We start from the raw sequence: 24424 nt of genomic DNA on the forward strand, positions 1-24424 counted from the left end.
AAACTTAAAAACGTCAACTTCACGAAAATATTGACTCACTCGGTCTTACTTTTTGCATGTTCGTGGCAGATGGAAAGGGTATCACAACCTGTTTTGTCATATAAGCTTAACTAATCCTTCATAGGTTTTATAGGTGACACACGTTAAATGAAGTGGTATTAGCTGTACAAGCAAAAGGAATCCCTCTCCACAAATATCTTAGTCACAGTAATTACAGTAATGTCTTGTTTGATATGACAATAGTTTCTAACTGTAAATCTTCATCACTAAAAATCAATATAGTAGCTCATCGTTCTATAAAGACATACATAAAAAAAATACACCAGACTGTTGAAAGCTTTGTAAATAAAATTTTGCATGAAATGATACTTTGCATGTAGGTATTTTGCAATGTGGTATTTGTTTCAGCGATGGATTGTGGGCTGTTTAACAGAAGCATGGAAGCAACGTCACTAGTGTGTCTGATTTTTCAAAGAGTTATATAAAAAATTATTAAATATCAGAAATCAACCATTTGACCAGAGTAAGTATTTGAGATATATTTACAAGATAAGAAATGTCAAGATGCTTTAAGATCACAAGATCTCACAGAACTGGATCTTGGTGATATATTACAGACTGAAAGCCTAAATAAATAAAAAAAAAACATGTTTATAAGATATTAGAGCAAATATTCATAAAGCAAAAGCGGTGGGGGATTTAGATGGGCCAACTTCTGCTCGCAGGCCTCATCATAAAAGCGCCAAACAGATCTACTAAATTCTGTTCAAACACAACAAAGCCAACAAGTTTGTTCTGGAGTTAACAACCAACAACGTCTCCGAGTCTCAGCGAGCCAACGAACCCAGAGCATTCCTCAGTTCAGCAGCTCAGCACTCCAAATCGAAGCTCTGCTACACCGTGGACAACGATGTTGAGCTGTTTCTGTCATCATGGTGGCCTGCTGTTCGGGACGGCGCAGGATACACTCTGGCAATGAAATCCACTAAGCAGTGAGGGAAGCACGGCGAGATCGGCGAGCGATGGGAGGGGAGGGAAGGAAAAACCATTACTCCTCTAGGGCAGAAATGTGACTCTACAGATTCACTTACACTGAGAGGGAAAACGAGCCGCAGAAAGGAGCACTTCAAAAGCTTGTCTTATGATGCGGTGTTGATGTTTGTAAATGCATACAATGCATGTTTGTTTTTGTTGGGTTTTTTACAGTGATGTATCATACTCTGTAAATGTGTTAATAGGTCTTTACAGAATTATATGTGAGTTGATACTTGTAAATATGAACCTTTTTCTTTGCATATGGTGAAATGAGGACTAGTGATTGAGATTAACACTTTTTAAAATCATTTTAAGGTAAGGCTATGTCATCCATCTTTTGCTGCTTTAGAGTAGAAGAAGAATTATGCAAAAAGCCCAAAGAATGACAGATCCACCGTCGAGCTTTGCAGTCGGAAATGTTTAATTTTGACTAAATGACGCCTCAATCAAAAATATGAACATCCCAAATATTTAAAATAAAGTCAGTTAATGCAAAAGTGTATCTTTTTTTTCTGCAAACTTTAAGTATTAAAAAAAATTCATTTGTTAAACTTGGACAAATTTATAAAAAAAAGCTAAATTCTCTTTCACGCATGTTACTTTACATGCAATTAAAACCATTGAAAAATGAGACAATAAATGCAGCAAAAATAGGGGTTTTCCTGGATATTCCAGCTTTAGAAGTTTCTGAACTTCAAGCAAATTATGATTTTTTTCCCCCTAAGGATGTAAATGTAAAAAATAAAAATGTGATGATGCATAAATGAAGGAATAATGAGACTAACTATTTTTTGCATATGTCTCTAACATTAATTTTCAATTTTTTTATACTGAAAGAAAAGTACATCAAGTCATTTTGCTGTAGTTTCATAGGCTCCTAGATTTAATGCAATTAATGAATGGTGAGGACAGTTTTCAGTGTTACACCAACTGATCAAAGAAAAAATATGTAAAATTAACTAATTTACTTTAGTTGATTGCTTAAAAAATGTTTCGTTTACCACACTGCATTACAAAAAGGCAACAGTCTGTTTTAATCCCTTCTCTAGTTGAGGATGAACAACACCACAACCAGCCATTTCTTGGTTTATCTGTTTTAACTGTAACAGAAAGAACAAAAAATAGTTGCAATCCTTTGACTGAGACCAAAAGGTAGACATTCACATATTGCTGCAAACAGTCAGCATATAGTCTAGTCCAACTTCCACTCATATTGTTTTTCCATCTAAAGTACTGCTCCCACATAATTCTTTGTCTTTTCTCATGCGACTCTGTTTCTGTCTGCGCTCCTGTCAGCTTAGCAGTGAGAACATTACAAAGTCTGTCAGGTTCATTGGTGCAATTTTTATTCAGCTGCTCAGCTGCTGAAGTTTCCCTCCGCCACCCCCCCCCCCCCCCCCCCTCATCCCCACCCTGGGCAAGCTGGCACGCAGATGCACAAGCCCCATGAAGCCACAGACACGGATTCAGCGTGAAGATGTTGCAACGAGATGCCGCAAGCGCCTACATGGCCACAGAGATTTTGATGTTTGTTTGAGAATTTACAGCAAAGACATGATGCAAACAAATTGCAGACGAGCAATTTGTTTTTACCGTGAAGGTAAAAGGTGTGAAGTTGTTTCTAAAAGTGTCTTAAAACTATATATGAACTAAAATTAAAAACAACAAAGCAAAGATAAAATTTGCTCAAAATTCACATTTAGTGCTGGAATTTTCTTCTTGGTTCTGGTTTTATAATTAGCACAGCAACACAAAAAGAAAAACGGCCGTTTTTAACAGCTAGGCGTAGCATAATGACCACCGAAAAAAGAAAGGAGCGACGCTAGTTGCGCTTCCATTAACTCCAAATGCGCAATTGGAATTACAAAAATCAATTCAGCTCCAAAGTATAAGGAGTTTGTTGCTCCAAAGCCTGAGTAAGACGCCAACATCTCCTTTGACGGCTGACGATGAGCGCTGGTGTCGTGGCTGAAATATGAATATATCTCCTGTAACCAGCCGCTATATGTTGCTGAAAAGTTACTGTAAAAAAACATCAAAAATTAGCAACGAGATCATTTGTATGGCACTAAAACCTTCTTTAATCCACACAGAAACAGAGCAGTAAGCACTAAGCTGCAAAGGCAGCGCTTTCTAGCCAGTGCAGCTTTCAACAGACGCAGAGATGTATTAAAGCCGTCCGGGAGACGATGAGCCAATCTGGACTGACAGTTGTTGTGTCTGATGCTCCGACGGTGACAGGATGTCGGACGGTGTCTGGGCGCGCACGGGAGGCGAAGCGCTCGTTCGGGGTCCCACGTGAGACCGAGACAGATACATGGAGGTGGGATGCGCAGGGTGTAGCTGTCAAGCTGGTTCTTTATACACAACGCCACGGGGAAACAACCGGGCAGAGCAGGCAGTGAACATAACAGAGGAGGGCAGGCAGTGATTCCAAGGAAATGTTCTGCACTGGCAGCAAATGCAGTAAAGCTAGTCCCTCTGGTCACTGTGCTTTTTTCTTCTTCTTTACACCAGTCTTGGAACTACAGAAAAAAAAAACTAACTGCAGAAGTTGAAATCTCAGGATTTAATATGGTTTTACAGCAAAATCAGAGATGCACCAATGAAATTTCTAATCAGTTCTTCCCTTTCTTGGTCTAAGCACACCAATCAAGAGCATTTATTTTGTTAGCACTTCTGAGGTAAATAAAACAGATAAAAGTCAGAACGAGTCATTTTCTTGTTCTGACTTTTAGCTGAACGAGAAGGTGTAAAGCGTACTATGTTTTACACTTTTACATGAAGAAAACCACAATGTGAAATTGAAATCAGAAGAACAGACGTCATGCAAAATTGAAAACGGGGCAGCCGGTGGTAGATATGCGAGTCTTCCAGTGTCAAGCGATTTGATTCAATTTGATTTTTAGGGGCACAATTAAATTCAGAAATGATTTTTGATTCAGAAACCAACTTTTCAATTCAAAGGCTCTATAAATTCTCTTTAAATTATGTGACAGACGAGAGTAAAAGAGGATGTAGACAAACAGAACATTTACTTAATTCTGTAAGGTTCAATCAGCTTTTATTTAAGCAAAAATAGAATAAATATTCTGTAACTTAAATTGCCGGTACTAGATTAGTTTAACTGCCTGAATTTCTTATTCGAAACATAATTTTACCAAAAATTAAGCAGACTAAAATCAATTTTTGAGCGTTTTGAATCGATTTGGAATTCCCAGAGTAGGAATAGCGATTCTCTAAAGAAAGTTTTTTTTTATTAAGCGCCTCCAGTTGGTATCACTTTTTACTCGTAGCAAGAAGGTTCTGGATTCAAATCCTAACCAGGGATCTGTCAGGCTGTTTTCCCTGCAGGAAAGCTCAACACATGCACGCAGCGTTGCCAGACTCCAACGAGAGAATCAAAGAGAATCCTGATTGAATGCTGAAACGTGCTGACATAGTGCAAAATTTCAAAGATTAAATCTTATCCTTTTATCTGTTTGTCCTTCATTATGGCAAAGATTATTGGTCACGCCACTAGTTTTACATTTTTAGCATCCTGTGACCACTTTAGGAGTCCACAAAGTGCACCTCACATCGTCAACAACTTAATCCATCCCAACATGATAACGACAAACTAAGTTTCCATGTTGCAATAGTCTTAATGAATAAGAGGAGACCGCTTTGTGCAGTCAGGGAGCGTTTCTTCCGTCTTTTCAGTCACCAGTCACTTCTTATCAGTTTCTGTTTTCCTCCTAAATCCTTCCTTCCCTGCTGCCCACCTGTCCTGCTCATCGATTCACTCTTTCACACAGTGATCTATGGCTGCCGGCATTCTGCAGATGTGAGGATTCCTGAGAGCAGGAGGCTCCGGCTCGACAGCCTCATTCATTTGATCCGACAGAAATTCCTCCCCATCCTCAGTTTGCAAATGGATGGAAATGAGAGCGAGTGCGGCTCGTTCTGTGTTGGACTCCTTGGAAATGCATTAACGGTGACTGTAAATGGGGAAAACATAAACGCTGGGGGAGGGGGTTACCACTGCAGGAACTTTAAAATGTAAACACATTAAAAGCACGCTAAATCTTAATTAATCCAACAAAGCCCAGAAAACGACTATAGATCCTCTCTACGCAATTAAATAGTATTATTTTAAGAGGTCCGAGTGCGCTGTGAGAGCAGAAAGAAAGTGTTTAATGAGTTTGAACTTCTGCAAATACTCAGCTACTGTTGAAGAGAAGAGAAAGAGTCCAACAATGATGCCCCGATAAAGACTAAACTCCTGGAAGTGTATCTTCACCTACTTCAAGGGGTCTCCGCACTTCGTTTCACTTCCCCTATAAATGGATTAACCTTACAAACCAAGATATGAGAGGAATCTAGTCTGAGATCACATACATCCACACTTTTTTCTTAGGGCGTTCTTGAAACTCTATTTCAAAAACTGTGCAGCTCCTACACACATGGGTACTTAAACTATGAACGCATATCTGTCGAAAAATACAATTGATAATTTTCCCAAACCTATTCTCCAAATCTTTAACATCGTTTGTGCAGCGAAATAAAAAGTAAAACCAGAGTCAGCATGAGACTAAGCTGCTGCAGGTTAACCCAAGAAGGTGACATGAGAACTAGGGCATGAAAGTGACTCAGACGTCTTGTCCTTCCACCGATGCCTCACACCGCCACTGAACCGAGGCGAACTTTAAGCCTTCACATCCCATGGTCCCTCTCTATCAGTGAAGCTGGTTGGCCACACCTGACAAATAAAAGGCAACCTGATTAGCTGAAGGGTGCCACAAAAAAAGGGGGGGGGGACCAACTTGTAAGGCGGCCGCGCATCACATTCGCTTTATTATGAATGAGATGCGAGTCAGGCAGGAAACCTGGTCAGCATGGCAACGCGCAGACAACATGTGGTAGCTGGACGTCATTGTCATTTGTGACCAATCAGCTGATAAGAGCTTGAGTCACCTCGAGTTACAAGGGGTCACGTGTGAGTTAATAGTTCATGGTGAGTCAGGAGCATGAGTGCGGTCTCAAGTCAGGACTAAGTGACATCAGGGGAGAGATCATGTGACGTCTTCAGGCAGGAAATCATTATGTGTTTTTATCCATTATCCTCAGTGTTGCTGTATTGCACATGTGTGTCTTAAAAGCCTAATTTGCAGGTTCAAAAACCTAAATTAAAGAGGCGGTATTATCTGTTTTCCAACAAAGTAGAGCCATTTTCAATCAAGTGACTTTGTCCTCTTTAATTCTTATGAAAATGCTGAAATGCAATGACTTTGAAAATGACTGACTTTATAATTTAACACCTTGAAATTGAGCCTCTGTCTCTTTAAGGAACTTTCCAAATATGTTGTCAATCAGGGAATATCATTAGAACATGATGTAAAGCTCAAAAATGTTGATTTTACATAATACTGCCCCTTTAAGGAAATAATATCTGTCCATAGGGACACTGCACCCTGTTTGTTGTTACACTTACAATCATGAAAGTTTAGAGGTCCAACAAGAAATCGTTAAGTGACTGAAACTGGACAATTCACTGGTGAAAAACAAGAAAATTCATCCTATTTCTGATCAGTAAATTGACCTAAGCACTATAAAGAAACATTAACAACACCCAACAGAATGCGTATTGTAACGGAGTGAATAATTTTAAGTTACTATGTTTTCATGTCCACATTTCTTCGAGGATGCAGGAAAGTGGGAGAAAACATAACGTTTCCAGCAGAACGGAAGGAAAGACTGAATTCATTACAGCAAACTATTCCTGTTTCATCCGTTTTGGCCGGGAATCTTTGTCCGTCTTAGAACACCATGGATTCAGTGTCAGCACTTTTGGAAACTCATAGTTAAGGTAATGGAACTTCATTCTCTAAGGAGAACCTACATGAGTTTGTTAGTGCACCTGACACCAGCTGATGCATTACTCTTAGCAGCACGGTACAGCACCGGCTGCCGAGCGAGGTAGATAAGACGCCTGAAGGTTTCAAACTGCCAACAGTTTCCACCACAGGCCTGTACTAATCAGTCACGTTGAATACACCTACTGAAAGTCCCTCCGCTTTTTTTTTATTCAGGTCATCTATTCAATGATGGATTTCTGTCTATGCAGGAATCCTGACGGGAAGTAGTTAGCTCCCCGCTAGGAGAGAAATTCAGGTGGAAGACTTTGCGCTGAGTCTTTTTCATTCCTCAAAAATAGGTCAACCAATTACTCAAAGGTCTATTCGACCATTACTGGTTAAGCATATTCAGTCATTTGATACATTAAGCATTCATCTAGCAGCGATATGACATTAAATGTGTAGCGATTCTGTTCTGCATTAACCTTCCTGTCAAACCGCGGGTGGTAACGGGGAAACCAAAAAAGTGCCGGTAACAGATTTGAGACGGAGAGCTGTGAAACAACGGCGTTTTTTTTTTTTTTTGTTTTCTTTTCTCCAGGCACAGGTGAACGGTCGCAACGTGATCCCGTCCTCCAGGGGTTGCTCCGCCGCCTCTGACCGGCCTGAATTATTTATCCGGTACACGCCAGTCCGCTGGAGAGTGTGCCAGGGTCGTCAAGGCAACCGCTGCCGTTATTTTATTTTTTTCTGCCCACACCGATAAACTACAAACCCACACACACACACACGCACACGCATTAATTCAAACTGCTGTGTTTAAATTCATACTATGGAATTTCAACAGTAAAAAAAAAACAAAAAAAAACAAGACTTTTAATGAGACACAAACCGTGGTGTGCACCTCGTGGCCTCTGACGGGGTGTGATTATTGCAGAGGCTGAGCGGGGCATTGCTGTGTCTTAAGCCCCGGGCGCTTACAGATTCACAAACACACACATTTGTTTTATGCATGCCATGTCTGCTATCTCGGTGGCCCCATTAGGATAAAATGCCACAAAAATGTCACCCAAAAATGTCACGGTGTGATCATACATACTGAACAGTGACTCTACAGTAGACGGTCTTCGGAGGTTTTAGGGGCCTAAAATAGAGATCAGAACCTTGTGGCCAATCTCTGGAGCCAAGAATGCTTTGATTTTGCTATAGGAATATTAATAAAGGAAGATATAAGAACAGTCTTAAAGTTTTTTTTGTTTTTTGCCGTTAATGTTATTTCACCTTGTTCTTTGACAAAAGGGTTGCAAAAACAAAGCTATAAAATGATTGCTATGTTGACATTCTAAGCTTTCACTTTCCCTTTATTAGCTGTTAGTATTAATAAATTAGCCATCTCTGTTCTCTCTTTTCTAGAGAAAGTTTTCTTTCTAATCCTTGCGACAACTGTGAAGCTTTTAAAAGGCTGCAAACATTTAAAGATCCAGCCTATTCCATGACAAAGAATATGAGCTCTGGTCGGCTTTGCTGTTATCGGCGGTCTTGCTCTCTCCCGCTTTCTCGCAGCCTGACTAAATCGAAGTGATGCATCAACATTAAGGGTGGGAATCTTTAGACATTTAGTGTTTCAAATTCATAAGACTGACAGGCAACTAAATCTACATCTATTATGCAGACCTACTTATTTTAGTTAGCCATGCATTGCATGTGTAGCTAAATTTAAATCCATTTTAGTAATCTGTTATTCCTCCTGTTCATACTTTTATAGTTTATTTGTAATTATAGACATCTATTTGCAGACCTATTTGTCAAACGACAGTGATTGCTGTTGTTTGGTGCACACATGAAGTTAGTTGTGCTGCATCAGAAAACATGCAATTGTTTTTACAAAAATCTGCAGGCATTTTTGAACTATTTCACCTTAATTTAAAGATCTCCGGATCTTTTGTATCCTGAAAACGAAAGCCCTGGTTCTCAATGACTGGTCTATTTTAAGGAAAACTTTAACATCACTTGCTTGATAAGCCCATAAAGTCACAGGTAGATTTAGCTGTTTTTTTCTACATCTATCGTAATATTTGTAATACTGTTTCTCATGTTTGTTTCAAAATATTCCAGCTTAGTTTTTCACAGCATACATATGGTGTGCCGTCTTGACCAGAAGGTGATGGTTGTGTTACTTGTTCAATCATAGTTACTCTGTTGTGTTACTCTGAAGCACTTCAGAGGTCTGCCTGTTGCCATCAACATAATGGAGTAATCAGTCCACAGTACAGTACTGCATTACATTTCTGTATTTCTTTGACGTCACTGAGACTGAAAGTAGCTAACTGTGATTGGGAGAAAAGACGGAGTTTCTGATTGGACAGTCACCTGTCGAGACCAATAAAGCAAAAAGAAAAACCCTATACTGGTCACCATCATATTCGTTGGTGCATCTCCAACATACAGCAACGTGAAACAACAGCCAAATAATTCTCGACTAAGGCAAGGCATCAACTTGACGGTTTTATGATGACTGTTGTAGTTATTAAATTTGAAGTTATGGAAAGAACAGCTTACAACAGTTCACCATGACTCATAAAACGCTGCGTGTAAAAGAATCCGCACACACTCACACTTGTGCTTTACCATTTCTTCCAGAGGCTAAATTTACTGCCCCGCATAGGACGCCCCACGGGCAACGCGTCATGTTGCGATCATCAGTCACATTTAAGATTTAACACCCCGGCAAGCTGTGACCAAAGACATGTCTCGGAAGAGGAGAGAACGTCTGTTCGCCCACAGAAAGGAGGACATGAAACAATACATAACAGTAACAAGTGCTGAAGAGTGTCAGGTCGGTGTGCGCATGTGCTGAGGAATGTTTTAGTTCAGTGAACGTGTTGTTGTGTTTGTATCTGGGTGAACAGACTGACACAGACACCCCAGTGGTCCAGAAATCTGCTATCCTACCAAAGCCAAATGATGCAATTGATATGAGAGCTCGAGGACGAGACTCGCCGATAAAAATACAAAAATATGTGCACCTAAGAGCGCTCAGACACTGGCGGTTAAGCTGCTTCCTATATGCTGCACTGTCTGGGTGGGGAAATATGGCTAAAGGCAAACGGCAGCAGCAAACTAATGTATTTACTTTGTTTAAGATGAGAAAATCCAAGACTACAGCTTCATGCAAATAAAAAGCCTGGTTGCATTTGTGATTGATGGGACACAAAGGCAAACTTAATCGCTTTTACTTTAAATGCCTTAGGAGTGAGGAAGGGGGTGGGTGAAAGCCCCAGCTGCACAGGAAGTGATGCATTTTCAATTTTGGGCTATTTCGCTGAATTGTGTAGAGTAGATAAGTAGTTAATACCAATGCCGACAACCACCATGCCGCAGGGAGGGAACGAAACATTCAAACTTCATTAACAGAAAGTTCAAGGAAAATCACACTGGAGCACAAAAGTACACTGACCGACTGCCAAGCAATTTCTGGGAAATGGCACAATAAAAACACACAGCGGGCGAGCGCCTATCATTAAAAATAGCATGCAAAATCTATTAGCCCAGTTATCTGTTTTCGGTAGTTATAATCCAGTCTGAATTAAAGCCTCTCCTTTGGTCTACTGACCTGCAGGACTGTTGCGGCTGCACTCAGGCAAGTGAACTCACCCACCCTTCCAACCGACACATGCTCGAGACATTAAGAGAAAATCCCCAGAAGCTGGAGGACCCACACGCGTTTCAAAGACGCTCGCACACGAGTGCGCCGCTTCACATTAGTCGCTTTTCAACGTTCAGGTGCCACTTCAGAGGCTGAACATGCCGACTGGGAGGACAAGCTGAGACGGCGATGAAAATGCTGCCATTTCTCACGTGATGCCAACAGCTCTGTGTTGTGCGCCACAAAGACTCCCAAAAGCAAAGTGTTTTTCAGGATTTTTCCAGCTTGTAAAAGTACGGTGCGTTTAATAGACAGCTTTGACAGATATCCCAGCCAAAGTTGTTACAAGTAAATACTCCAATAATTTTGATACTAAAGCCTTGAATAATGTATAGATGTCTAAAATTTGCGCTTTCACTCATTTACTTGTTATTCTTTTTTTTATTAGTTCACTAGAATCCATTGTCGACACCTTTTATGAAGCTTACTACTTACTATAGGACGGTGTTATGTTGGGTAGCAACACCTGACTACAAATTTAATTCACTTTGTTATCAAATAATGCATTTTTCATAACTCAAGCATGTCTTATTTTATGTACTGTTTTTAAGAGTCTTAAATTGAATGAACACATTTGCAGAAACTCTGGAGTTAGTCGCACAATAAAATTAAAAATATCATCTGACCATGTAACAAGGTTTCCCCCAGAAAAGTGGCTAAGCTCAGTGGTTGGGGTCAATTTAAATTTTTTTTAAAGTTGACAGGAAATTTGAAAATATCACTTGATAATTATGTGTTATTGAAAGATTGGAAGATTAACACCTGGATACAAATTAGAAAGCTTTAAAAAAGGCAAACATTTTAAAAATACTTTTAAAAAGTGAGCAGTGGTTAGGCTGGTGGGGGAACAAGTGAAGCCTGGTGGCCTGCCAGGCTTTTAATACATGGGGGGAAACCCTGATGCAACTACCTTTGTGTTTGTTCCTACTTCCATTACGGCTCTAAATACTCTTGAAAATGCCTCAACTCTCAGGTATAATTTAACTTAGTGACATATTATTATTATATGAGGATTATATTACACTCTGTTTCTTTTTTTATACAACTTATCCACATTTGGGTTAATTGACACTTATGAAATAGGACAGATTATGACTCATGATCAAAATGATATTTCTTACATTTCTAGTTCATGTAAACTATATCTACTGGAATTAAATTATTCCATACTGTAGATTATTAGTAAAGAAAATTACTTTCAATTTGTCAAAATAGGTACAAAATAATTCACCTGAAGATACAAATCAGTGTGTAGATGTCTCAACAGAGCCGACACCTCAGCATCCTCTCATTTTGCGTTGAGTTTCGCCCATCTGGGACATTTTCATGGAAACGATCTTCAAGATTTACATGGAGAAAGCGATTACCAGCGACTCGCGAGCAAGGTTTACCTGAACCATAAATTCACTCATGCATTCATCCGAGACAAGATGTGTCAACAGATGGGAGAACAATTTCGCACTCTCTTTGTTGTACCGCAGATTATCTCTGACTAAGCAACTCCGCTCAGTCTCTGGTGAGCACAGAGGCATGACTCAAGCGCTTAATGTTAGTCAGAGCACAGCACTGCACCTGATGCCTCTCTGAGCAGAATCAAGCCGGTGCGAAGCTCGGGAGGCTTTGACATGTCTACATTGTGTTCCTTGAGGAATGCTTCATCAGCAAGACAAACAAAAGACAAAACTTGGTGGATCAAATGTGAATAAATCTTAATTGTACAAATACTTGAATTAGTAAAGCAGTGAATTGTTTCTTTTCTGTAAACAAATGAAGGCTACACATGAACTAATGTACCTTGATTTAATAAGGTAAACCAAGGTCTTAAAAAAAGGTATGGTATCAAAAACTGCAAAAGAAAGATGTCTAAAAGATTTAATCTTAACCCAGAGAAATGAGTGGAGTGAGCAGTTTTCTCTAGCTGTGTAGACTTGCCCCTCTCCCACCTGTTGCTTTGCTACATTTTAGCCCCAAGATGCACAGAGAAATTATCTCGTAGTTTCAAGTCCGTCCTCTCTTGGGAACATGTTGGCAAATTAGCAAAGCACCAAAATGACCTGCATCCGTCTTCAAACAACACCAGACTGAACGTTTTACTGTAAATTAACTCTGTTTTATTCTTTTGAGATTTCAACATCTGTCAACAATGACATGCAGGACTTAGAAATGCTAGCAGACTGAAAGAAAGGGTCTACTCTCTTTATGAATAAATCACATAAAGGCTGATGTCTACAATGACTAACTATGCTAACTGCAAATACAAGATTCTTATGTCAAACAATGTAAATTAACTAACAGTATTTTACCTTTCTTTGACAATGAGTAAAAACATTTTTAAACAACTGCTTGCTCACACTGTGAAATTTTCTTCTTTTCTGCAAATTAATATCAATGTTCACAGGAGGGCCATAATGTAATGTCGCTTAATCTTAATTGTCAAAGAGAAGTTGAGATTAGATATCAGTAGGAAGGCACCAATGTTGATATCTGACAATAACGTTGTTGTTATGGCTAATAGCTAATATTAAATGATATTATATACAGTATATGTATATCTATGTACAGGTGACCTCACCTGATTCAGTTAAACCTTATAATCCTGTGCTGCATCACTAACACTGACTGAAGAAATACCACATGGCCAACCAAAACCTTTCCTCCCCCAAAAACGCATAAAATAAATGGCAACAGGACGGAAATAAACACTGGTTGTTACAATAAGTCCTGTTTTATTTATTGGCCCAATATCAATATGTTAAAAAAACAGGCTAACATTCAGCCCTTAAAATCTGCATGGGCAGGTCAGAAACTGGTCACAGAACTCTAATGGGTCCAACTCAACATGAAACAATAACACAAGAATGTCATACTATCCTTGCAATTTTAGTTGGTTGCTCTGCCAACTAAAATTGCAAAAGCGAAACCCTAATTTAACTGAGCCATCCACTAGCATTGGCTATCACATCACATTTTCAAAGTTCTTCAGGGGGGAAACAATTGGATAACCAGCAGCTCATAACGATTCAAAGCACAGACGGACAGAGATATAGTGTTAATTTAAGTGTTAGAAGTTGGTACAAATTACCATTTTATCGCTCCCTGGCAAGCTGCATGTGCTGTAAAATGTAATCCAAGGGAAGAGAAAAGGGAAAAGCAATGAGAGGAGTATGGCATTCTACATTAATTAGTCCACAAAGCTGTCACTGAAGCTGCCACTCAAAGAGGTAATGTTTTCTAAAAGACAGCAGCCTGGCCAGCGATTACAGGGCAGCGGCAGGATGGACTTAAACCACACCTATTACTTGGAGGAAATACTCACCTCTGCCTGCATTATTACCCTCTACAACCTGTGCTAGAGGTATGGGAGACAAACACATCTATCCTCGCCGTCATAACAAGTGCAGAAAGCGGCTCCGGTGAAACTAGCTGAGTTTCCGCCGGTTTTTTTTTTGTTTTGTTTTGTTTGTTTACAAGCCTCCAGACGGACAGGAAGACAAGTCATTCCTAACTACCTGAAGCTAAGCTCTGCAAAAATGCATTAAAATAATGAGACAATGCATTTTGTGCGAATGCACAAATCAAGCTTTTGTTTGCCAAACACTTGATTCCAGTTTACTGTACATTAGCACATTGGGGGAAAAAAAAGTGTCATTCGTATCTAAATGAGAGAGAAATTAGCAGGATTATGTAACAAGAGGCTCAGATTGGTCAGTGAAGAATATGTTACTTTTTGGATGCCTTCCTGGATGAAATACAGGAGTGAGGGACTCACAGGTAGATTATCTTCATGCTGGAGTATTACTTACTTAAAGCACCTTATTGTTCTATTAAATTATAATGAAAATATGCATGCAGATGCTTTACATGTATAGCAAAACAATCATAACATATCCATAATTCCCTAATTGGCTCTCATTCAAGTAGGAAATTATGGTGCATCTCCAATTTTCATGCTCTGATTTTGCCAGATTGTAGCTATATTGTTTATTTTGTGTCATTTTTTTCTTTTTGAGCCAATGTTAAAAACAGTCTTCACACCTGAAATCCCCAAGATGGCAGATGATGAACTTTACATGTCCACTAGTGTGTTGTCGTTTGTCGATGGGACAGAAAGAGTAAAAAATCAGGGACAGCAAAACAAAAAACAACACCAACAAGAGAAGGTCCACATGTGTGGAAGCTTTGCATCATGCTGTAAAGTCGGGAAGCTCAGGGATATCAAACTACTGAAACTGTATTTATTCAACACGGCAGCATAAATACTCCGACAAACACGTGCTCAGCGGTTTCTTTACAAGACGCAATCAGTGTCATTCAGTGTCGGGACAGTCTTGCTTGTTCGCTCGCAGAAACACAGCGTTCTCAAATATCTTCCTTTGTTCATATGGAAACACATAGCTCCTTTGTCTCCGACTAGATGCATTATTCACAAGAACGTAAGCACGCTCAAGTCATACGGGGGCTGCACACTGCTTTACTATATGTTTGAGATTTCTAAGCAACAAGGCACAGAATCATGGCCGTGTTCCAGCAAAAGCATTTCAAGGATGCGCAGGCTTGTTGGAGGACAATAAAACTCGAGGAGGATGGCAGCGTAGGAGAAGGGAATGCTCTAAACCACCACAGCGATGTTAATGTGAAAATTACACTTTTTATTACATTGTGAATTGTGTTGTGCAGTGGAGAGGTTTGGGTTAAATATCACAGAAAAATACGACTTTTTCTTCTTGAACATAAGACGGAGAAATCTCTGTCAAACAGCAGCTCAGTCCAAAATCGGTTTCCAAGAATTATGAACGACTCTCGTTCCAAATGAAGCCTGAGTCTGTTGCCAAAGAGAGCTGGTTCATGAAGCTTGTGAAATCATGTGAATATGTGACCGCGAAGCTTGAATGACCTTCGGTAAACAACATGCCCGGATGATCTCAATTGGTGTTCAGATGATCGATGAGATGATTAACTCTTAAAAAAGTTGGATGTGAAACGGGCAGATCGGGCTTTCTCCTAAAATCTCATGGAAGTGCCCTTTGCCTTAGCCTCCAGAGATCTCTTTCTGCTGAGCCCATATAGTGGGAGGCTGAAAAAACACAAACATCTGGCATCCATCCAGTTCAAATATTTGCTCCAGTGACCTTTGTGAGATCTTTGCTGATGTTGAAATCGCTAAGTTGTGCCTCTTTCACATGAGGCCGGTCAGAACGGGAGTTTCCATTCTTGAACATGACATGAACCAGAAAGATATCTCAAACTGGACAGGTTTTTGTCTTGAAGGATCCTTCTGTAAAGATCAATACCTCTTAGGCTGTATGAATAGTAGGGTTTTATCTTGTACATATGTTGCTGATTTCATCATTCTCTTCCCTTACAGCATGTGGGGCTTGTACTAGTTCTACTCTAAAGTATGGCAATCTATTTAACCCCCCCAAAAAAGAGTGCTGATTGCACAAACTAGAACAAATCCTTCTTTATATTTAGCTGACAAAGTTTTAAAAGTGTTGAGCAAAGTACAGTACACCGGTCTCATCATAAGCAGTGATGTATGCAATGATGACAACGTGCAAAGGCAGTGCTGCAGGTTCTGCAGGCGAGCTCATATGTTGCCACTTAAATTTTACATGCGCAGACAATGTCACAGTAGCTCCGTTTTACAGCCTATTGTGCTTCCTTTTCACACAGCTCACTTGTAGCAATTACAGAAAAGCCAAACTGAAAAAAACACCCAGCTGGCTTTTTACAATGAGTTAAGATTGAAACGTATGACACGAAGGAGACGCTTTCAGTGAAAACAGAGATGCAACAATTCTCCCCTCTTGCTGCTCAAATAAGTTAATGCAGTGATTCATTTATTTGTCTTTTCATTTTTGATTGAACAGGAGCAAACATGTAGAAAAGCTCTAGAAGCTCCAGAGTTCTCAGGAGCTTCTTGGACATTTCTGCAATTCTGCTTTAAATAGAATAGCACAAGCACAGCAAGCTGGTAATTTGTTCATTTGGCGGTAAGCTCAGATCGCCAGCCTGCAGCCTGCTGCTTTACAGACATGTCACTTGCCGTTTGTAGTTTTAAAACAGCCGTACTTTACCAAAGTGATGGGTGGGGCTCGTTGCGTTTTCTCAACACTACTGTCTGTGTTTGTGGCAACAACAAAATACTTCCAAACACCCAAAGTCTTCTTGTCTTCCTTGTAAAATAGGAAAAAAAAATGTTGCCTTCTTTCATCCAGCTGAGTGGCAATGTGCAAGAGAGCAAGCAGTTAGAAAAAAAAAACTCCTAACACTTTGTCTGGTATATTGTTAGAAGGGAAACTACTGGAAGGTAAGGGTTGTAAAAAGACAATGTAACTTCCGCAGCCTCTTGTATCTTTATATGGGTAACTGACACATGCCTGCTTTCACACTGATGTACACTAAAGAGATTACATCATATACAAATGAAAAATACATCACAACAAAATACATCACCACAAAGAAAGGATACAACAGAAAATATTAGCTAGCATCACATGATAAGTTTCTAAATTCTTGGCATACCTGCAACCTATCACTACCTTGTCTAGTAAAAGATGCCATGTTTAACCTGTGGTGTTTACTGGGCTGCTTTATTTCATTTCATCTTGTGCACATGAGGGACATTATGTATTAATGGACATGTTGAACAACACAAACGCAACACCAGCCAAGGTTTCTCTTAGCCTTTCTTCTATCGTTTATTTTCTTGTTGTTTTTTTTTTTTATGCCTATACACATAGAGGGCGAATTGATAAAGTGGAGCTACAAACCAGTTGGGCTTTTCACAAAGACGCTGTTGTTATTGTGTGAACAGGAGCTACACTGCCTGTAATACTTTTTCGTGTGGCGTTATTATAGGCATAATACAGCCGCACAAAGGAGCAGGCGCGTTTCTTCATAGGTAGAATTGTGGGGTTTTTTTTTTTGTTCTTGTTTTGTTTTTTGTTTTTTTAAACAGATACCGGTCCAGTTCTTACCTCCACGCTGAACGGCTGCTCCTCTCCGTTCACGGCACATAAAATCCACAGCAACAACTGCAAGCATAACGTCCCCATACAGCGACTATTAAGACATCTCCTGCTGCGGAGAGCCAATAAAACCATAGTGAAGCCCGTCGTTGTTGTTGTAGCTCTCTGTCCGTGCTCAGCTTTAGTCAGTCTATGCACACACACACGCGCGCGCGGCAGCAAATCCTAGACGTTTAGCAGCAACATCGCGGGTGTCTCCTTGCTTTTCTTCTCTTAGCGGGGCTGAAATTAAAGCTGGAGGAGATGTTTGAGATGAGAGAGAGAGAGAGAGAGAGAGAGAGAGAGAGAGAGAGAGAGAGAGAGAGAGAGAAGAAGCGGTTGCGTGCGGCGCGCTCTCCTCCTCCTCTTCCTCGGCCGCGTTTCTTTCTTTCTTTTTTTTTTTTTTTTTTTTTTTTCAGGGAGGAGGTTTTCCCCCGGGGAAGCGGTCGCCTGTCAGCAGCCTCCCGGTGCAGCGGTCCCCGGGTCGGTCCTCCGTTGCAGCGGCCGTTGTTCCAGGCGGACGCGTCCAGCTCGTTCTATGTAAGCGCGCGGCATAGCTGCCCGTTTTCAACTGCGAGTCCAATCGATTGCGCATGTGCGCACTGGCACCAAGCAACCCCTCCCTCTCCATCCCTTCTCCATCCAGTCTCCAATAAAAACAACTCGCATCCCGGCAGCTCTCTTTGCCATGTTTGACACAAGCTGAACAGTTGCAGCCTTTTTTTATTATTTATTTATTTTTTATTTTCTACTGTACTCCATTTGAATGTAAATAAACACTTATATAACCTCACAATGCTTAGTGGAGCTCCGGTTTGTGACTTTTTCTCCAGATGACAAGAACCATTTAAAACACTGCTGTTACTTTAAAAATCCACAACAAATGTACTTATTCTTTAATGTACATACAACGAGGTATGTAAAACTCTACGGTATATCCTAAGAAATAATTGTTGCTGTCCCTTTAAAAAAAAACAACCCATAAACTTAAAATATATTTAACAGATTTGGATTTTTTTTTTATTTGTCTAAAGTTAGATTAAGCTTATGTTAAAAAAACTATAATACATGTGTCACTGCATCTGTTTAGAGCAAATTTGAAATAAATTCTTCGCACAGCCAGTAGAGGGCGATGACAGGACCAATCCTGTTAAAGATCACATTATTCAGCAGAACTGTTTAGAAGATGCTGATACTTACAGTCAAGGAAAATTAAGCAAGCTGACCTGCTGTTATAGCAGGAAGAATAATGTGTTCAGCCCCACTCTGTAATAAAAATCCTCCTCCGGTGTGACTAATCTTTTAATGAATATAAAGGATGTTTTAACAATTCTGGATATTATCAATAAATTAGAATATGTTAATGTATTTAGTGAGAGTGCATTCAAAATGTTTAGTCATTTTATATAGGTACATTTTACACAGACTAAAATTCTTCAAGAGATTAATTTCAGAAATTTTAAGCAAATGAAAAGTTCAAAAATAGTTTCTCGGACATTTTGAATAACAAAGAAGACCGATTTTTAATGTAGAGATATTGCGCAGTAGGCTAAGTAATCATGAGGAAGACTGTCCATTTTGACAGCTGTCTGACACTGTGAGGAAGTGGTATATCAAAGCATATCGATGGAAAGTTTAGAGGAAGAAAAAAGTGTAGAAGTGTAGCAAAAGGCACAATGGTAACTGAGATTAAAGGTGCTTTTAGAGAGGACGGAAATCATATTGATTAGTTTGGCTGAGATTCACAAGGTGTAAATATTAGCTCGAGTCAATACATCAAGAGCAAAAACACGCACAGATGGTGTGCATGGGTGTTAAGCAAAATACATCCCGGTGTGTGTAGAATTATCCATTTTCTTTCACCCTTGTCCCTCAGTGAGGTCGGGAGGGTTGCTGGTGCCCATCTCCAGCTAACGTTCCGGGCGAGAGGCGGGGTTGTGTAGAATTAGATCCATAAAATAAATTAACTTTTGAAAAGTATTCTAATGTACCAAGATGCACCTTTAATCTTCTGACAGTTTTGGATATGAACTGATACACAACCTTAATGTCATGTAATTAAGGACTTTCTCTCACTCGTAGAGTTCAGTTGGAAGTTTGTCAGATTTAGTTTCGTTTCCTCTGGGAATAACAAAAAGCTGAATGTGACGAGCCAGATCAATGTTTTTCTGTTTAGCCTAACTCCAAGGGAGGATCTGGTAAACGGCTGTGTCATTGTGTGTCAGAACAAAAACTCAGACGGACTCCAAAATACACACATCTCCTCCCATCTTCCTCCGAGGATTTTTCTCTCTCGCAGCTGAACTGAAATTTCTACATTTTGGCTGCAGTTCATGTCTTTTTTTCTTGTCAGTGTTTTATCATATTAAAACCACAAACCTGAATGCTCTCAAATATACACATGCTTTGTTAAAATCAATTATCTTTTGGGTCTGAACCTCCGCCATAGTCTCAAATCTTTTGCTGCCTCCAACAGCTTTTCTTCCAGAATGACCCGTTATCTTGAGGCTGCCAGTGCCATGTTTCTGCATGAGCAAGACGTGTTGAGGGTGGTGTACTGTGTTAGGTTTTCACATGTTGCATTTTGCATGTGGGCAAAAACGCTTACAGTCGTCCTGTTACTAGATTCTCCCACCTAAGCTGTGCTCTCCTTGTCCGTTTTCGTGGACGGCCACGTTTGATCAGTCGTTTCTTCAGATGACTGAAGAAACATCGCTGTCTGAGGTTTTTTGTTGTTAAATATAGCTTTATAACCTCGCCAAGCTTTACACCTCTCCACAAACAAGTTTATCCTTGTCCGCTGTGTTCATTGTGCTTAGGTGCTGCTGGTTTGCCAAAATTCTCCAACACACCCCAAAGGGTTTTCACAGGACTTCTGGATTTATTATATAAGATCAGAGCCAGGCTAAGAAAATGTTAAAAATGAAATTTTTAGAAAACAACAGGCTACGCGGATAAATTAATAATGTTACAAGGATAAAGTCATTGCGTTATGACAATAAAGTCAAAATTAGTATTGTTATCCAAGAATAAAGTTCTAGTGTTATGTGAATAAAGTCATAATTTTATTACTTTATTCTGATAACATTACCACCTTTTATGATAAAGTATCAAATTATATATATAAAAAAAATAAAATAAATAAATGCTGAATATTGTTGGTAAAAAATAATTCTGGCAAAGATAATATCTTTATAGAGATAATACTCAAACGAAAGATGTTTTTTTTTTCCTTCCGTAAAACTCTTGCAACACACAGTCCCAGTGAAAAAGATGCAAACATTTGTAACATGCAGGAATTTAAGAGTGAAATTAACATAAAACTAATAGCATTGATAAAATAATTAAAAATAACAAGTGTTGTTTGAGTAAATTTAAATTTTTAAAAAATTGTAAATACAAGTTCACACCTCTACAGATCCAAACTACAGCTCACCAACAAGTTGCCTGAAGCCTTCAGCAAGGTCTAGGCGTAATTATGACGAGATATTTGCCCAAGGTTGGCAATGTTTTATTTTAATTCACCGTTTCATTCCACTGACTTTGCTTTCAAGTTTTATCCTCAATTTACAGTAGTAATAAAATTGCATGATCTGTAATTGCGTTTCTTATTTAGTGGAAACACGACTGTGAAATTGTGTTTTTATTTTTACATTAGTGGAATATCGACAAAGATTAGCGCCCATTAAGCAATGGAAACATTACAGCTACTGTGACCACTAAAGCAGAAAGGACGTGTTTGTGTTCCGACTTTAACAGCAAAAGTTGTACTCAACACCCATTATTTGTTGACGCCTCCTAAAGTGCTGAATATCCTATTTATAACAGAGGGCAATGAGGGAAAACAGAGATCGCTGATATATCTCATCAGTGTACGCAGCAGAGCATAAATTAATGAGACAATTTATTACCAAGGAGATGATGATTATGTGTCCCTGTCACTCAGATCAGCGGCTTCTCTCATGCGAAGGGTCTTCCTGTACTAATAACTGAGTTGCAGGGGGTGCAAGACTCAGCTTAAGTGTAAAACTTTCAGTCTAAACAGGTATTTTCAAGCTTATGAATGAACTCGTTCTAAAAGATAGCCTCGATTAGCCTCATCCGTTTTTGCGGTTAATGTTCAATTTACGAAAAATAACCACGTTATTATAGTAACATTTTCCAAAAAATAATTAATGAATCTAATATTTAATTATTTATTGTGCAGATGCTTAAGGCAATGTCTGCCTTGTAACTCCAGAAACAGAGGATGTCTTGTAGGCTTGCAGCCTTCACTAGCCAGTAATCCTGTTCACTTTCAAAGAAATGCAGCCATGCAGAAACGGTGAGTTACTGACCAGTTATGAGAAAAATCCACCCTTTAAATCAGAACTACAAACATGTGCCTAATATTCAACTTTGTAAAATAATGCTGATGACATTCCTTGCTAGTCCCTATAGCGCCTTACAGCAAGAAGTATGAATCATTGTCATCGTTTTATCATACTGCCTATTAATTGCAAACAACCACCCCCCAAAAAATAATCAGGAATAAAAACCATCGTAAATAATTTCCAGATGTATTGAACTGCTTTTCTAACTTCCTGTATCAGCTGTGCTGTAAAATATGAGCAGAAGATACAATGTTTTTGTCTTCAGCAGAACACAATGGCAGAAGATAGCCATTATTGTTAATCAATAATAGATGGATTTTTACCACAGTGGGTTTTAATCACCAACAATATAGTAGCAATAATTTAAATTACTGAAAATGTGACAAAAAAAGACAATAAAAAAGAGAATAAATCTTAAAATCTGCACTTCTAAAACAGTTTTGTGTTGGGATGTTAAATTGCTACTTTTCTCAAATTTGAAACAATTTGCTTAGAGCCTCCGAACAGAAACGGGAACCAGAAACTTTTCCAATAGATGACTTGAAGAAAATGTGTAATATTATTATTTGTCTTTTTCTTCTTCGCTGGTTGTTGTTTATGTCAGTAAAGAATCCTTTGTTCTTCCCAGAAACAAGGCAGAGAAACAGCGAAAGTCAGACATTCAGAAGAGAAAACAGTCTTTTCAGCTGCTTCCTTTCACATATTCCAGGAAAAACTTCAATAAAGGATTAAAACGCTGTAAAAATCAATAGCGTCAAACTCAGGTTTTTTTCTTCCTCTAGGTTTTGTGTCTTCAAACACGTGTAAATCTTAATTTTAAATGGTCTGTCAGGTTTGCTTTGATTCAGCTATCAATATTTTGTATAAAATCTGCTTCATGTGAACTCACACTGAAGACATACGCACAGTCAAAATCTCTGAAAAACAAGAAAGAATGCAAAGAGATAATTTATACCTACTTTAATTTGCACAAACAATGAAACTGAAGGTATGCTCTTCATCTGTATTTGTGGGACATAGCTCCACTTGCCAACAGTCATTTATTTACAAGCCTATTTTAAACCTAATTCTTTAAAAACAACTTCTACTTCCCTCCTCGTTTCTCTTCGCTCTGTAATCCTGAGTATACCGCTTTATTTTTTTGGTAACGGTTCTGGCCCGTTCCGCGCTGTCCTTCCACTCGTGTGGAGCTTTTGCCAGGACTCTCGAAAGCCTCTCTCTGCAAAGTGCGGCTCCATCTCTTCACGGCTGCATCTGCTCCCAGTCAGACGTCGCTCATCACCTGGCAGCATAAACCCAAATCGTTCCGTCTGTCTCCCTCTCTCCAGGAGCAAAGAGATTAGCGGAAAAGATATGATGAGGAGAGGCCTGCAATCTGCCCAGGATGAATTGCTCCCATTTTAAAATCAAGAGCTCCAGAGATGGAATAAATAAGACGTGGTGTCCTGGAGATGAACAAGTCGGTCATATTTATGATTCGGCTGGACATTTAGGAAGAAATCTAAAACCTCTTCATGTTTTGTGACATAAAAGAAAAGAAGAAAAAAATCATAAATGTCCAGGTGTTTTGTTGGGATTTTATAAGATGGAACCAACACAGAGTAGTGAAGTGGTAAAAAAAAAAAGAAAGAAAGAATTTGCAGTGCTAACATTTCTGCGTCAGCTCTGCAGATCTAGAGACTAGAATTGTTGCCTATACTTCAACACAAAGAAGCTCAAATCCAACAGATTGGACGGAGCACGTATGTGAACATTAATGGTCAAGATTTGCCACCAGGTTCCCAATTGGACTTACGTCTGAACTTTGACTAGGACCATTCTGCCTGTAAGATGAACATTAGATGGGCATGCAATCTGAAGCTTTTTTTAACCTTCAAAACGTGCTCACCATCTTTTCCCTGACATGTTTGTTGGTCTTTATCATGGTGTCTTTTTGGCTTTTACAGAAAAGCACAGGTGGACTGCCTTCACTAAATTACTTCTCAAGGAAAACAGTTGCACTGAATTTCACTAAGTGAGTATTACAGCAAACAGGGCTGAATCCACGGAAAAGAAGTAACACATAAAAATACTGATTCTTTCATTTTCTTGTGTGTGTGAGAGAATCCTTTCTTAGGAGGCTTTGTTTCCTATATTACTCCTGTGTCTGGGTGGGATCAGGAGTGGATCGCATTTCCTCTCCAGATGTTGCTTTGAATTCGGCTCGGAGCGACAGCGCAGGCTGAACGGGGCGCAGTGAGAAGCAGCCTTTTTTTCGACAAGGCCAAAGACTGATTGATGTTTAATCAGCCAGCTGAGCCCCAACTAAACAGGTCAAAAAGCTCAAGAAAAGAGCTTCATATTCCAACAAGTATTTTCCACAGTTGGACACTTATTTGGCTCTAAATCCCTAGTCGATGCAGACTGGCTTAAGTTTACATGTAACTTTTTTTCTCTCTCTCTCTTTCTTTCTTTCTCTCTATT

The 24424-nt window shown here is 39.4% G+C and overlaps 1 protein-coding gene across 2 annotated transcripts in view; it reads right to left on the reverse strand.

Annotated features, from left to right (window-relative positions):
- mmp16a (matrix metallopeptidase 16a (membrane-inserted)) overlaps positions 1–18246 on the reverse strand; it is an 80377-nt gene extending 62131 nt beyond the window's left edge. Inside the window, exon 1 of one of the 2 annotated variants that reach the window (XM_008438394.3) lies at positions 17559–18246. In XM_008438394.3, the coding sequence (XP_008436616.1) occupies positions 17559–17684 (126 nt within the window). In that variant the 5' untranslated portion in view covers positions 17685–18246. The remainder of the gene's footprint in view (positions 1–17558) is intronic. The other variant, XM_008438393.3, reaches the window with a different exon arrangement.
- Between the last annotated feature and the right edge of the window lie 6178 nt (positions 18247–24424).

The sequence above is a fragment of the Poecilia reticulata genome, chromosome 20 (genome assembly GCF_904066995.2).
Source record: "Poecilia reticulata chromosome 20, P_reticulata-male-v2, whole genome shotgun sequence".
In the NCBI taxonomy this organism is placed as follows: Eukaryota; Metazoa; Chordata; class Actinopteri; order Cyprinodontiformes; family Poeciliidae; genus Poecilia; species Poecilia reticulata.